The sequence below is a fragment of the Sceloporus undulatus genome, chromosome 1, assembly GCF_019175285.1.
Source record: "Sceloporus undulatus isolate JIND9_A2432 ecotype Alabama chromosome 1, SceUnd_v1.1, whole genome shotgun sequence".
NCBI lineage: Eukaryota > Metazoa > Chordata > Lepidosauria > Squamata > Phrynosomatidae > Sceloporus > Sceloporus undulatus.
In genome coordinates, this window is record NC_056522.1 from 212,429,937 (window position 1) to 212,445,432 (window position 15,496).

Here is a 15,496-nt window from a genome sequence, read left to right on the forward strand (position 1 = left end):
CCTAGAATGTTGTTTCTGTTTCAGTCAGCACTGGTTGTGACAAATCATTTACCATTCAAACAATGGCAGAATTTATACGACAAAGAAAAAATTAAGGGTGAAATTTAAAATATTGCAAGATGCAAAGCAGAAATGAAGTTTGGATTTACCTAATTTGAAATTTTATTTTGCTGCCTGCTGCTTAGTGTGGTTAAAGGAATGGATGGTGCTGAGAAATAAAAGACTATTTGAATTAGAGTGGTTTGGTCTGCTATTTGGATGGCATGGGTATTTAAGGTATGATAAAACTAAAGTGAATGTAGATTTTATTAATCGTTATCTGAGATGTGCCTTCCGTAGAATATGGATTGGATCTGATCCCAGTTTATCCCAAAAATGCCTTTATGGGTCTCAACACAAGAAGCTTGCTATAGAAGAAAAACAGTAAGCAAAGAAAAATGGTTAAGATACCAAGAAATGTTGGAGATTTGCCAAGAATACTGTGAAAATGAAAGAGCACCTTTGCCAAGAATAGAATGAAAATGAAAGAGCACCTTTATCTTTGGGTGCTTCTCTTACAGTCATTTGAAAGTTTTAAGATGGATAAAAATACCCCATTCCTGAACAAAATAAATCAGAGTTTGAATTGCAATTATGTACAAATGATGAATAGGTGATTAGTAAAATGTGTAAACTTTTGTTGAAATGTGATATGGAAGAAGAAGTGAAGGACTGAATTATAAAATGGACTAAGAATGTTGGTTACAATATACAAATAGAGCAATGGGAAAGGATAGAGAAATACTGGAGGTGATCCCATGGTCAGAAATAGTAAAAGAGAAGGGAATTCAGGATGGATGGGAGTTTCTCAAAGAAGAGATACTGAAGGCACAATTTCAAACAGTTCCAGTGAGAAAGAAAAAGGGGAGCTGTCTCAAGAAACCAGGATGGATGACTAAGGAACTTTCAACTGAGCTAAGTTTTAAACAGAACATGTATAAGAAATGGAAAAATAGGGAAATCACCAAAGAGGAATTCAAACAAATAGCAAGCACATGTAGGGGTAAAGTCAGAAAAGCTAAAGCGCAGAATGAATTCAGGCTTGCTAGAGAGGTTAAGAACAATAAAAAGGGCTTTTTTGGATATGTCCACAGCAAAAGGAAGAAGAAGGAAACGGTAGGGCCACTGCGTGGAGAAGATGTCAAAATGATAACAGAAGACAGAGAAAAGGCAGAATTACTCAACACCTTCTTTGCTTCAGTCTTCTCAGAAAAGGCAAAGGGTGCTCAACCTGAGGATAATGGAGCAGAGGACAGAATAGGGGAATTTCAGTACAGAATAAGTGATAGTACAGGAATACCTTGTTAATCTAAACGAATATAAATCTCCAGGACCAGATGAACTACATCCAAGGGTATTAAAAGAACTGGCAAATATAATATTGGAACCATTGGCAATAATCTTTGAGAACTCCTGGAGAACAGGAGAAGTCCCAGCAGACTGGAGGAGGGCAAACGTTGTCCCCATCTTCAAAAAGGGGAAAAGAGAAGATCCAAACAATTATCGTCCAGTTAGTCTGACATCAATACCGGGAAAGATTCTAGAGCAGATCATTAAAAAGAGAGTCTGTGAACATCTAGAAGGTAATTCCATAATCACAAAAGGTCAACATGGGTTTCAAAGAAAGAAGTCATGCCAGACAAATCTAATCTCTTTCTTTGATAAAATTACTAGCTTGATAGATGAAGGGAATGCTGTGGATATCGTATATCTTGATTTCAGTAAGGCTTTTGACAAGGTTCCCCATGTCATTGTTGTAAACAAGCTTATAAAAAGTGGGATAGACAAGGCAACTGTTACATGGATTTGTAATTGGTTGACTGACCGAATGCAAAGGGTGCTCAACAATGGCTCCTTTACATGTTGGAGAGAAGTGACCAGTGGGGTCCCACAGGGCTCTGTCCTGGGCCCAGTGCTATTCAACATCTTTATCAACGACTTGGATGACAGAATTGGGAGCATTCTTATCAAATTTGCAGATGACACCAAATTAGGTGGAGTAGCTAACACTCCAGAAGACAGGATCAACATTCAAGATGACCTGAATAAACTAGAAAGTTGGGCCACAGCTAACAAAATGAACTTCAACAGGGAGAAATGCAAGGTACTGCACTTAGGGTGGAAAAATAAAATGCACAGATATAGGATGGGAGACACATGGCTGAACGAGACTACGAGTGAAAGGGATCTGGGAGTCCAAGTAGACCACAAGCTGAACATGAGTGAACAGTGTGATGCGGCAGCTAAAAAGGCCAATGCAATTTTAGGCTGCATCAGTAAAAGTATTGTATCTAGATCAAGGGAAGTAATAGTGCCACTGTACTCTGCTTTGGTCAGGCCCCACCTGGAATATTGTGTCCAGTTCTGGGCACCACAATTCAAAAAGGATGTTGAAAAACTGGGACGTGTCCAAAGGAGGGCAAGTAAAATGGTGAAAGGTCTAGAAACCATGTCCTATGAGGAACGACTTAAGGAGCTGGGGATGTTTAGCCTGGAGAAGAGAAGGTTAAGAGGTGATACGATAGCCCTGTTTAAATACTTGAAGGGATGCCATACAGAGGAGGGAGCTGACTTGTTTTCACTTGCTCCAGAGACTAGGACCCGGAACAATGGATGCAAGCTACAAGAAAAGAGATTCCACCTCAACATTAGGAAGAACTTCCTGACAGTAAAGGCTGTTCGACAGTGGACCCTTGGAGTCTCCTTCCTTGGAGGTCTTTAAACAGAGGCTAGATGGCCATCTGTCGGGGATGATTTGATTTGGATTTCCTGCATGGTAGGGGGTTGGACTAGATGGCCCTTGCGGTCTCTTCCAATTCTATGATTCTATGATTCTATAATCACTTCAAACCCACCATTATGGCTGATTCTTGGGCAATTTTATTTTGGGGGGGTTTAGAAGGCTCTGCAATTAGGAGGAGAAAACTGTCACATTTTCAGATAAGTTTGTCAGTTTTTGGGGCAGTTTTCAAGCAAAATAAATGGCTTGAAGAATTTGTGGGTTCTGCGGGCTTTGGGGAGGGTTCTGCAGGGCCTTGGGGCACACTGACGGTGCTGATGTACATGTTGATTCACCCTTCAACAATTGATTCAATGTGTCTGCTCTGAATGGAATTAGCAATAGGATTCTGTCTTAGTTGTGCACTTCATATGTGGACAGCGACCTATGAAAGCTCCTGTCATACCTTCTCACAACAAACTAAGGCTCCCACAATGCCATTTTTTTTCATACAGATAAATCTTTAGATGCTCCATCTTCCTATATGTGTGTTATTGTAGTTGTGTCTTCAAGTCATTGCTGACCTATGGCTACCCTAAGGCAAATCTATCACTGGGTTTCCTTAGCAAGATAAGGTCTATCTTGGCCAGTTTATTGTGGTGGAAATTCCTTTTTGAAATAAAAACTATAGAAAGATGGAGTCACCTTTGTCAGCCAGAGAAATAGTTTTTAAATAAAGGCTTGGAGTTACTAGAGCAAAGGAATAGTGAGTGCATCTTGACCTAGATGGAAGCTGGCACCAGTAAGAAAGACATAACATAAACTACTGAGATAAAGACATTCAGATGCAAGGTTAGGAGGGAAAGCCACTGAATTCCTACAGGAGGGGGTAAGGCGTGATGATGCAGTTTTAATGTATGCATGTATTTCTGTTCTGATTGTAAGAATTCTGTATGTTTAAATTGTAATTAGCCAATCAGGTGTATTGAAGAAGCTCCTTTGTCTTGAATAATATAAAAAGAGCCATTTTGTCTTGTTCGGGGTTCTCAGCTTTTGGAACTTGAATTCCACTGAGTTCAATGTTTTCCTTTGTCGACAACTGGAAATAAACTTATGGATTTTCAATTACTAGGTCCTCATGCTAATCCTATTGATCTGCCAATCCTAGAAATCTAAGTTTCCTGAAATTTCTGTTACATTATCACATCTCCTTTCTGGTTCCCAGCCAACATCACACTAAATTCCAATAACTCCCTCCATCATTCATATGATTGTCTGTTCACCTTGGCTTTAGGCAACATCTCCCTTCCTGCCTTTGTCCCTCAACGATCATCATCACTAAAAACAAACTTGGCACTTCATTACCATACCCACATTTCTATTGCTGTCACACATACAACTAGCTATTTATAGCTATAAAGATCTGTTCCTAGGTACTTCACTCCATGCATCTGATGAAGTAGACTTAAGTCTACGAAACCTCATGGTACCAACTTCTTTCTCTCAGTTAGTCTCAAAGGTGCTACGAGATCCATTTGTCTCCTGCTTTCCACAGTTACCCTCAAATCACTGTACCATGCTGGCCCCACTGTACCACACACATCCCCAAAACCTACAGTTTTCCCTCACTATTTTTGGGAGGGAATTTTCTTCCCCCAAATTTTCCTCCTTCCCCTTCAGGCCTTCACAGCTCTATGCCTGCAGTGAGCAGTTAGCAGTTAGCAGAATGTATAACAAAGCACATCTCGCTCGCTGTGATGATGCCTTGTGATGAGAAGAAATTGCTCTGAAACTTTGTGGCTTGTGAGGTGAATGTGGGTGAGCCACAGATCCTTAGCAAAGAGGCTATTATCATTAAGTGGCAAGCAGAAATGCCAGTTCTGTACACATGCCTCTTTCCCATCTATTTTCTTGAACCTTTCTCACCTCTTTTACTACCTATATGTTAATCTTCCACACTCTGCTGTCCACAAAGAGAGAGTAGGATTATGACATAAATATCTTAATGGGCTCTAATATCACAACACATTGTGTAGAGGTGCCCTCCAACTTTTAAAAAACAATCCCCTGCAAATAAAAATACAGTATTGCAATATATTCTGGAAAACATATAATGATAGGAATTACTTACAAGTCATACTTTTACCATTGTGAGAACAGGTCTTGAGAATTTTGTCACTTTACTTGTGACTTTCTTGGAAACCACACACTGATGTGTTATAAGCAAAGAAATTTACACAAAATCTTTATCATGTTCGATGGTAAGAATGTCCTTCTAACTAATGCTATACTAAATTAAATATCATTTTCCAGGAGTTATGGGACAATGTCACTATTTTTAAAACCAGATTTATACAGTGTTTTTACTGGAACATGTCATTGCACAATAATGTTACGAAAAGCAGTATTAAAAGCATTAAAAGTTCAGTCAGGTTCACTGGAGAAGAGCTAATACAAAATGACATTTGTGGAGAGCTAGAGTATTTGCTTCTAAACCAACTTTTAAATCACCATAAAACTCCGGGAATTACATAATAAATAGATCATGAATATCATACATGACTGATGAAAAGACTTTATTTAAGAATTCTTCTAAAGCTGAGAGTTTAATAGTGAGAAGTCTTTTGAAAGGAGACCATGTTAAACATATAAAAATGAAATATTCTAGTAAAAATCCTTCTTAATATTGTAACATGTTTAAAAACAATACTTCAGAATTTTAAAGGATGGCATGGTAAGGTCATTTATCTAGAGAAAAACTAATGATGAGTTCAGTAAGCCATGAGCACAATCCAACTAAACTTTTCCATTCCATTTATTTCAGTGAGATTTGAGCATATGTATAACTCTTCAATTAAAACCAGCGGGATCCAAAAGATAAAGCCTAGGAGGCACTCACTCTTTTGAATGACTATTAGTATTAGATTATGCAGAACACTGATGTTCTGACAAACCCTAAGTCATCAATATTCAAATTAGTGTCTGTTAACATCTGCAAAACTAACTTGTTTCAAATGTAATGCTATTAATCAATTTACATCATACTGGAACAATTGTTGACAGTCTCTGAAAATGAAATAACTGAATGGTTCTCTAGTCTTACAAGCTTTCCCATACAATACATGACTGTTAAATCAGCCAATTAACTGTGGAAAATCTTGCACTAATGTACTCTGAAACTCCAATGTCAATAGAAGACGTGTAAAATTATAAAACTATAAACTGTTCTCCATTTGTTTCCTTATAAAAACCTAGGATATATAACGTTAATACTGTATTGATTTTCACATCAATGCCAAAGTATCCAGACTGTCTTAATGAACAAAGATACTGATAACAATCATTACAATCTACTTTTGCATACATGGTATGTCACTTATTTCCAGAAGCTATAAAACAGTAAAATGCAAGCTCAAAGACAAATTGTCTTGTTACAGCAGTTCATGTTTTTAACAGAACATATTTTGAAACAATTGAAGTGTTGTGTGTTAAAATAAACCTACCTCTTTGCTTTCTTCCAAATCTGATTCACTGCTAAATTCTTCAGTGTTTAAATTTTCAAAATCTGATTCTCCAACTGCTATGGGCACAGTCACAGTGACACTTGGGTTGTTTATGAATGACATGTAATCACTTTCATCAATTATGTATTTTTCCACACTGCTGCCTATGCCACTGGTTGTTCCATTGCCATCTTTCAGGTAGTTGAAGTCTTTGCCAATATCTACAATGGTATGGTTAGAGATGCAGCTGTCTTTCTTGTTGTTCAGCTCTTCAAGAGGTTTGATTTCATCCAAAGCTTTCTGCTTCCTCACAAAAGCCTTTTGGACAAATTCACGTGCTTTTCTTTTCATATAATCAATTCCTCTCTGAATCCTCCCCACAGCAATCTGGAGATTGTTCATTTCATTGTCATCATCTGTAGCAGCAAGATTGTCTGAACTGAAGGAGCTCAGCAGCAAGGCTAGAAAGAGGTTCAAAACCTAGTAGTGGAAAAAGAAGACAACTGATTTTTCACATGTGACATACAATGACAGTAAGACCTGTTTGAATGTGTCAGTACAATAATTTTATTTAAGAATTATTCTTGTGTAAACCACCTTTCATTTCATGGTTTTCCTTATTATAAGCTGAAGGTCCATTTTGCCATTCTGAATGGTAAAAACATGGGCATTATGGGGCTTAGGGTCACACTTGCACTTTGCTAAATGCTGCTGTAAACAAGTTTGCTCTTTCAAAAGAAAATAGGTAGCCACTGTACACACAAGCCTTGGGTCAGCGCCTAAATGTCTATTTTAAGAGGGGTATATCTGGCAGTGGCTCAAGTGGTTAAGACGCTGACTCTATTGATTGCAAGATCGACAGGTTGGTAGTTCGAGGCCTGGGTACTGCATGATGGGATGAGCTCCCATCACTAGTCCCAGCATCTGCCAACCTAGCAGTTTGAAAGCATGCAAATGCAGGCCAAGGGACTACCTTTACCTTTATCTATATCTGGCAAGGCACAGATATTCCAGGAGAGATAGTGAATTATCATCTCTCCTTTGGAGATACTCTTTATTGTCCATCTTAAGAAAAGAAAAGAAAAACACTGAGTACTATATAATGAAAAGGAAATGGTGCCACCATGCAATCTCTATTTTCTAATTTACATTTATATACTATTAATCTTAGGCATTTTGGGGGGGGGGGGATCACATTTTGCTTTTTATTATAGGTGAATTATTAAAAGACATAAAATGTTACAGACTCAAGCTGCAATATAGTGCTTGAATTAAAATATAGATTTTTTGGATACATACCACTAGATTGCCAATTACCATGACCATCATGAAGACAGTAAGGCACATTGTTTGTCCAGCAACCTCCATACAGTCCCACATAGTTTCTATCCATTCTCCACAAAGTACTCGAAAGACAATCAAGAAAGAGTGGAAAAAGTCATTCATGTGCCAGCGTGGAAGTTCACAATCATTAGAGATTTTGCAGACACATTCCTTGTAGCTTTTGCCAAATAACTGCATTCCAACCACAGCAAAAATGAAGACTATGATGGCCAAAACCAAGGTCAGATTTCCCAAGGCACCAACTGAATTGCCAATAATCTTTATCAACATATTTAATGTTGGCCAAGATTTTGCCAATTTGAAAACTCGAAGCTGAAAGATAAAAGTACACAGGGTTCAATTCCAGTGTTTGTTAACTTTGCATTTAATTCACTAAAGAATTATCTTAAAGTCTACAGTAGAACATTGACACTAGATTTGTTCATTCTCTTTGGACATCTGTGGCAGTTAAAGGTGACGTAAAGCAGATAAATACTGGTAAGGTAAAGGTGACGTAAAGCAGATAAATGCTGAACAGTTAACAGGTTTGAGCTGCAATCTTATACACATTTACTTGGGACTAAAACTGGTTTAACTGGATGAAACTGACTTCCTAGCAAACATGCATTGGCTGTGCTTTCGGAATACTGCACTAGTGTTTACCAATTCATTCACAGGAATCATAGAATCATAGAATCATAGAGTTGGAAGAGACCACAAGGGCCATCCAGGTCCAACCCCCAGCTATGCAGGAACTCTTTTCCAATTATCTTTAGACCAAAAATGAAGACACAAGTAGTAAAATGTACAACATATTAATCTTTATTGTCTTTATATGTAATGAAATCAAAAAGGTAGGTGGAAATTCTGCAGTTTATTCATATTATTTACCAGTCGGAAGGATCTCAGGACAGAAAGACCTTCCACGTTGGCAAGACCCAGTTCCATCAAACTCAGGCTGACAATGATGCCATCAAAAATATTCCAGCCTTCTTGAAAATAATAGTAAGGATCCATGGCTATTAGCTTAAGGAACATTTCTGCTGTAAAGATGCCAGTGAACACCTACACACAAAAAGTATGATTTGTCATCAATCCCTGCCACATTCATCAAAATGTGCACTAAGGACAAAAGAAGGGTAGCATCAAAGAGGTTTTATTTAAAAAATAACTTCAAAAGTGAATCCCTTGACTGTGATTCTGAGAAATAACCACTTTTTCATGGCATGAAGTACATTAAACATTTTAAAGCTTATGTTTAATACTAGAGTAAAGATCCTACTAGGGTGTGGACCTACTGAAAGCTGTATTATACCCCTAAATGGGCCTCTAAGTCTTGCTATGGCATAGATATATTTTCTGTTGACTTCAACATTAGTTTTAATTGAACTTAGTTCCTACTGAAATCAGTATAATGTTAAATCATAACTAGTTTTCACATTGACTTCAACAGGTGAGTAGCTTAAGCTGGATTCAGCATGGCAAATTCAAGCCATTGAATTCCACTGCGGGAGAAAGGCGGGATATAAATCTTGAAAATATATAAATGAAAATAAGCAATTTCGGTAATTTTTCAATGAATAATGGTACTTAGGACAGTAAATGGAAGACTCACCAAGTTTCCGACGGATAGCACATTATTAAACTGCGGAGTCATCGGGTAATGTTCCATGGCCATAAATAAAGTGTTCAGAACAATACAGATAGTGATAGCAAGGTCGACAAAGGGATCCATCACAACCAGATTAACAATATGCTTTATTTTTAACCATGGAGTGCAGCAGTCCCAGATTAAGCACATGTTAGCAAATTTATACCAACAGGGAGGGCATTTCTGTCTGGATTCCTCAAGTTCTGAAAGAGAGAGAGAGAGAGAGAGAGAGAGAATGCATTAAAGCATTTATAAAGCAATCCAGTTTATCCAAAACATAATTATTTTTGAGAACTGCTTCCTATAATGTGTATGTGATTTATTATCAATCCAAGCAAAGGTTGTGAGTGCACCTTAAGCAAATGGGGTCAGAAAATACAACTAAATGTTCATGAGAAAACATACAGCTGACGCCTTCACAGAGGAGGCCCTTAGGGGAAGGCACTGTTGATTCCAGGCCACACCAAGCATCCCTTTATGCCATTGCAGGACTTTGGAATGACATCCAGCACACCTTTTGTGCTGCACCTTGTCAGAAGTCTCACAGGACTACAAATCTTACTGGATTTACTGGGAGCTTGGGCAGCCCTGCATTAAGGCCCGAAGGCTTGGTGGGCAGCCGTTTTTAATAAGGCTTCAGCACAAGCTGGTCATGCTGTGGTTCATCACCATTCATTAGACCCTCCTGCCACATAGCCTGCCTGGGCTAAGGATTGGAGGTACATTGGCATGGTGATGGTAGACCTCCATAACATCCAAAGTCTGGTCACAGGAGCTCACATTCTAAGGACAAATATGTTACCCAGACAAGTGTAGCTGGATGCACACAATAACTGCTCTTAATGCAACTTGGGGCCATGCTGATTTGGATATCATGCATAACGATGCCTGGATAGGCAACACACCTATCTCCCACCCAGGCATATGTGTTGACTTGGCTTACTTGTACAAAGGCAGTGGTGTACACCTCTCCCAGTGGGTACTGAACTCTATTCAGATGTACGAACTCATCAGATTCACCAATACATTTTGGTGGGAGGAGGGGGTGCCAAACTGCACTGGACCCTTCCTATAATGGGTATGGAGGATAAAGGGGACATGGGGCACAAGTTGAATTGAGAGAAAAAAGCCCTGTGACTGCTAGATGGTTGAAGGAGGGTGGAACCTGCAGTTTGGGCAGGTTCAGGTTGCCTCACCTCCAACCAACAGTTTTGGCTTGTCCCAGGGATTGGTTGATATGACAAGCCTTGCCAGATGCTGTACTTAACAGACACTCATGGCTTAATGCCCTGCTTGAGCATTTATTGTTATGAAAACCACCGAGCATGGTGTCTCCTCTGTCATACTTTTCCTATACATTCTCTGCTAGAGGTGAATGTAACTGACTGGTAGTTGCTGTATTTATATTAAAGTTGTGGCCATCTCATTTAACCCATAACATCGTGTCTGGGTCCTCTGCCTCAGTGCAAATCAAAATCTGGTCAAAAGCAGCAAGTTCTATATGCATGATTTAGGGTTATGCTGCACTTTGGACAAAACAATTATCTTTTTTAAGCCTTCAAGCCTTCAACAATTCATAAACCAAACTACAACCATTGTGTCCTTGGCCTCTGTTATATGGATTTTTTTCTTGCCAATGCAGCATAACTGAAGAATCCAGTTTTCAATTCATGGGTTTATCAGGAATATCCAAAACATTATCTATATTTAGACAGTGACTAGGCAACACACAGTGCTGTTCATGTCCCCCACTCATTTTTGCAGCCCTCGCCTTTCCCTCACCACCAAATTTGCACTGCAGCAGAGAAAGACCCATACTTTGCTCTTAAACCAAGGTATGTGTGGAGTCTCTGCCTTATTTTCAAGCTAAAGAGTGCCTTCAGAAGCCTCCCATAAGTGCAACAACAACAACAATAATAAAATAAAACTGTTATTTATATCCTGCTTTTTGTAAGAACAATCAAAGTGGCTAAAAACATATAAAATCATACAAAATTTACACAGTACAGGTATCCCCCCTTAAAAAAGAATTAAACAATTAAGATTATAATTACATAATCACATTAAAATCTAATAAAAATCAGATAGTCACAGGCAGAGTCATAACATAACGCAAAAATCCATGGTATATGGAGTAATCATTATGTGGCCAAGGACTTATTCTGGAAAAGCCTGCCAGAAGAGATCTGTCTTGACCACTTTTTTTAAAGGTGTCTAGGTTAGTAATTTGACAGACAAAGGAGATTATTGCACATTTTAATACCTCTCCCAGCTTTAACATGCTTTGGTGGCCATTTTTCAAAGTGAGGAGCTTTCTGGATTTGAAAAACGGCAGCTGAAACGCAGTAAGAAACCCAGGCTGCAGGCGGGCTGTACTCGGATGGTGGATTTGGAGACAAAAGCCATGCGACAGGACCATATAACCATGACTTAATACCACAGGCCAGAACACAGAGGTCTGACTCAGTGACCTCCCTCCAACCTTGTTTTAACTTCCCTCAAACTGCAAAAGCAGCTTTTGGGGATGGAAACAGTTGAAGAAGTTGCTGATTTAGATACCTGCCTGATCACCATCAGTGACATACTTAAATCAAGGGTTTGCTTCACCAGAACCAAAAGGTTCTACTGGCACCAGAAATGGGGAAATATAACCTATCTCACCTGAGACTTCTGAAGAATGAAGGAAATGGACATAAGTGAGCACTTTGTCATTTGTCTCACTCTGCATTCCTAGGCATTTTTACCTGACCCTAATCCTTGTCTGAGACAGTGGGGATTTATTTCTAAAAAAGCATGCACTGGTCTGTATTTTAAATATCTAATGGAATCTATGGGACTCAGTAGTGCTCCACTTCAGATTGGTTATGGTCAAATTGCTCAGAGAAGGCTTGGGGTAGGGATGGAAAACAACTTTGTTGGGTTCAACAGTCTTGATTAAAATCTCTTTTTCACACCTTCAGAGACTTGTGAGAAAGATACACACAACCTAGAGAATGCCACCATTGTGATAATTAGAGTACTGTGGAGGAATGGTATGCATAAAAGTAGAATGGAAACAACTAAAATGTGCACAGCTAAAAAATATGGAAAACACACTTTAGTTAGTGGAGGAAGAAAAATTATTCATTGAGTAAAATGCATTTCAAAATGCACTCAAATTTCCACCCTCACATCTCACAAACCCAGAATAACAATATAGCAATAGCAAGTATATTTCTATACTGCTTATCAGTGCACTTAAGCACTGTAAGCTAACAAGAACAAATAGGAAAAAAAGAAAAGCTAAAGTAAAAAGGACAAAAAGAAAAGTACTAGACAAAATTCTAGTATTTCTCCACCAGACACTAGAAGGCCTGTTTAAAGCTTAGTTATACTTATACCCCTCTTTTCCTCCAATAAGCTCAAGGCAGCACACATGATTTCCCCCCCTACCTCCCAACTGTTGTATCCTCACAACAATCCTATGAGATAAGTCAGGCTGGGAATGAAGTGACTGGGCCAGGCTCATCCCATGAGCTTCCTGGCTCAATGGGGACTAGAATCCAATTTTCTTGAGTCTAACACTCTATACACTACACCATCTTAGTTTTCAAGTTTATATACCTTCCATTGTGTTGGTGAGTATGCTGGCTATGCTCATAGCTCTTTGCCTTGCAGTAGGATCAGAGAGAAAATCCATGGACATGTGATAAGAACTTGATCGTCTTTTCCTTAATTCTGTTTCTGTAGTGGTACCCTGAAAATAAATTAATTATGAATGTAAAATAGTCACATTATCTTTCATTTTAGTTTTTTTAAAAAGGGTCAGGAAGCATCACAAATTGTGTACTGAAGATTTGTGTACCAAATCTCCTTTTGGGCTACAGTGATAGGTTTCAGCAACACATCTCCAATGCATGTAAATATAGAGGACAATATAAGAATGGGCTGAAGATGGACAATGAAGTCCTGCCCAAGTCCTCGAAAACAGAGTAGAATTCAAATTTCATAAATAAATGAGAAGATACCAATCACCTCAACATCCCACTGATATTGTATATGCCACATAAAAATGTACTAAGTGTCCTAATCTGAACTACTGTATCACTTGTCACAAAACTGAACAATTTGCAGGTTCTTTTCATGAACCACTGATGAGGACTCAGTGGCAAATCTCACTAGGCAGACTTGGACCCAGCATCATTCTGGCATTCTTCTGTTGTCTGTAACCATTTACTGATCCTGGGCTGGGGAGATCTACATTCTAGTCTCTGCATACCTAGGACTTGATTCATTTCTGTAAAGGGAGATGAAAGTTACCCTCAGCTGATACTATTAGATAATTTATTTCCTCTTTAGTAAAATAATTAGGATTATTCTCAGCACTAGATTTATGCTGCAAGGCTAGAAAGTTAATGGCAGGATATAAAAGCTTCTCAGAAAAGTCACACAAGAAAAGCTACCTATACACTTAGAGCTCCTTCAGGCTCCAGCTCAGCATTGTTTCTTAGAGAACTTTTTCTAAATCGTACCTGGATTGAAGCGCATTCTCCTTTCCACTAATTCCCTAACTAGTGGGAAGGGATTTTTCTATCTCTTTCTCACTCTCTCTCAGTCTCCCCCCCCCCCCAAAAAAAAACCTGTTTCAAGCATTTAGGAGCCCTACAGAGGAAAACATCACATAGACCTGTCTAGAAAATCTGTGGAGAAATAAATCTTCCATTAGCTTTTTCTCTCCCTAAGCCAGGGTGACCAGATGTCCTAACTGTAAAATGGAAGACATTCAGGAAAAATAAAGCCAAATAAAGCTTAAAAACACTAAAACAAATCTAAATCCATACTTCTTGGTCACACTAAAAATGGAGGACATTTTGAAATTCCTCCTGGACAGAAGGTTGACATTCACACTACAGAATTATTACACTATTATTCCACCTTAACTGCCATGGTTCTTTCCTATGGGGATGATTGACATTTTGGGCAGGGAATTTGGAATTCTTAACTAGAGAGTTCAAGTAGTTCCTAACAAACTCTAGGATTCCATAAGACAGAAACAGTGCAGTTAAACTGGAACAGTATAACTGTGAAGTGTGAATGGCATCCACACCAGGTAAAACCTGGCACCTAAACTGAATCTGCACTACAGAGATAATGCAGTTTGACATCACTTTGACTTCCATGGCTCAACGCCAGGGAATCCTGGGATTTACAGTTTGTTGTGACACCAGAGCTCTCTAACAAAGAAGAAAACTACAAATCCCAGGATTCCACAGCATTAAGCCACAGCAGTTAAAGTGGTGTCAGACTGCAATATTTCTGCAGTGCAGAGTCAGTTCTAATCTCTTAAGTAGTACTGAAGGCTACAGAAAGAATTTAACAAACTAAAATGAACTAAACCATTAAAAAAAAACAAAATAATGCACAAACCCATGGTACACTGATGGTGTATCCATGGCACCTTTCAGACAGGATTTATGGTTTTGGAGCTATGGCAGAGACAAACACCCCTATACCCTATTTTATCATCATCATCATCATCATCATCATCATCATCATCATCCATTACCTCAGGCAAAAGTTGACCTGTTGGTGACATAAGAACTGGTGGCCCACCAACTAAGGAAACTACCCCATTACAGTCCACGGTACTATGCATTTTCCCATTGGCTGGAAGCACAGGCACCATTCTGGATGATCGACTGGCCTGGCTGATGTTACTGTTGCGCCTCTCGCCATGTCTGTGAGGAACGAAGAGAGAATCTCTTCTGCTCTCGTTGTCTTCGAAGGTGCTGTGCTCATCATCTGCAAAATCATTCTCTGATCCTATATCCTTTGCTCGGCCTCTGAAGCTGAAAAGGCTTGCTTTGCTGCTACGCCTTGGTGAAAACAGGGAGCCACGAATGCTCAGCAAAGACTGTGTGGAAATGAGTGAAGGTAGTAAAAGACAGAAATATCTGCAAGCCACACACACAAAAAAGGAGGAGCAAATAAATATTATGAATCAGGTCCAGACTTGGGGCTTTATCACACCATCCCCTTTTCCACTGCAATCACAGCAAAAAAAAGGGGGGAGGGGGATGTACTGCTTTTATTGCTGCCATCATGGCACCCATTTACCTTCCCATGGTGCCACCATTCCTGTCTTGTCCTTTAATGTCAGCCTCCCTACCCAGCATAGTTTTTTTTTTCACAAGCATGTAGAGCTCTTTTAAATCTTATCAAAGTATGGAATGGATTCACCGCTCCATTGGCAAAGGCGGCACTAGCCGCTATTAGGCAGGC

At 39.1% G+C, this 15,496-nt stretch overlaps 1 protein-coding gene across 1 annotated transcript in view; it reads right to left on the reverse strand.

Moving 5' to 3' along the window:
* The window catches only part of LOC121916544 (sodium channel protein type 2 subunit alpha), a 47,707-nt gene extending 32,570 nt beyond the window's left edge, over positions 1 to 15,137 (reverse strand). The window contains exons 1-6 of the mRNA XM_042441787.1: positions 14,781 to 15,137; positions 12,839 to 12,971; positions 9,200 to 9,438; positions 8,476 to 8,649; positions 7,561 to 7,917; positions 6,262 to 6,741 (exon numbers count right to left, since the gene is read on the reverse strand). Of these exons, the coding sequence (XP_042297721.1) occupies positions 6,262 to 6,741; positions 7,561 to 7,917; positions 8,476 to 8,649; positions 9,200 to 9,438; positions 12,839 to 12,971; positions 14,781 to 14,900 (1,503 nt within the window). The 5' untranslated portion in view covers positions 14,901 to 15,137. The remainder of the gene's footprint in view (positions 1 to 6,261; positions 6,742 to 7,560; positions 7,918 to 8,475; positions 8,650 to 9,199; positions 9,439 to 12,838; positions 12,972 to 14,780) is intronic.
* Between the last annotated feature and the right edge of the window lie 359 nt (positions 15,138 to 15,496).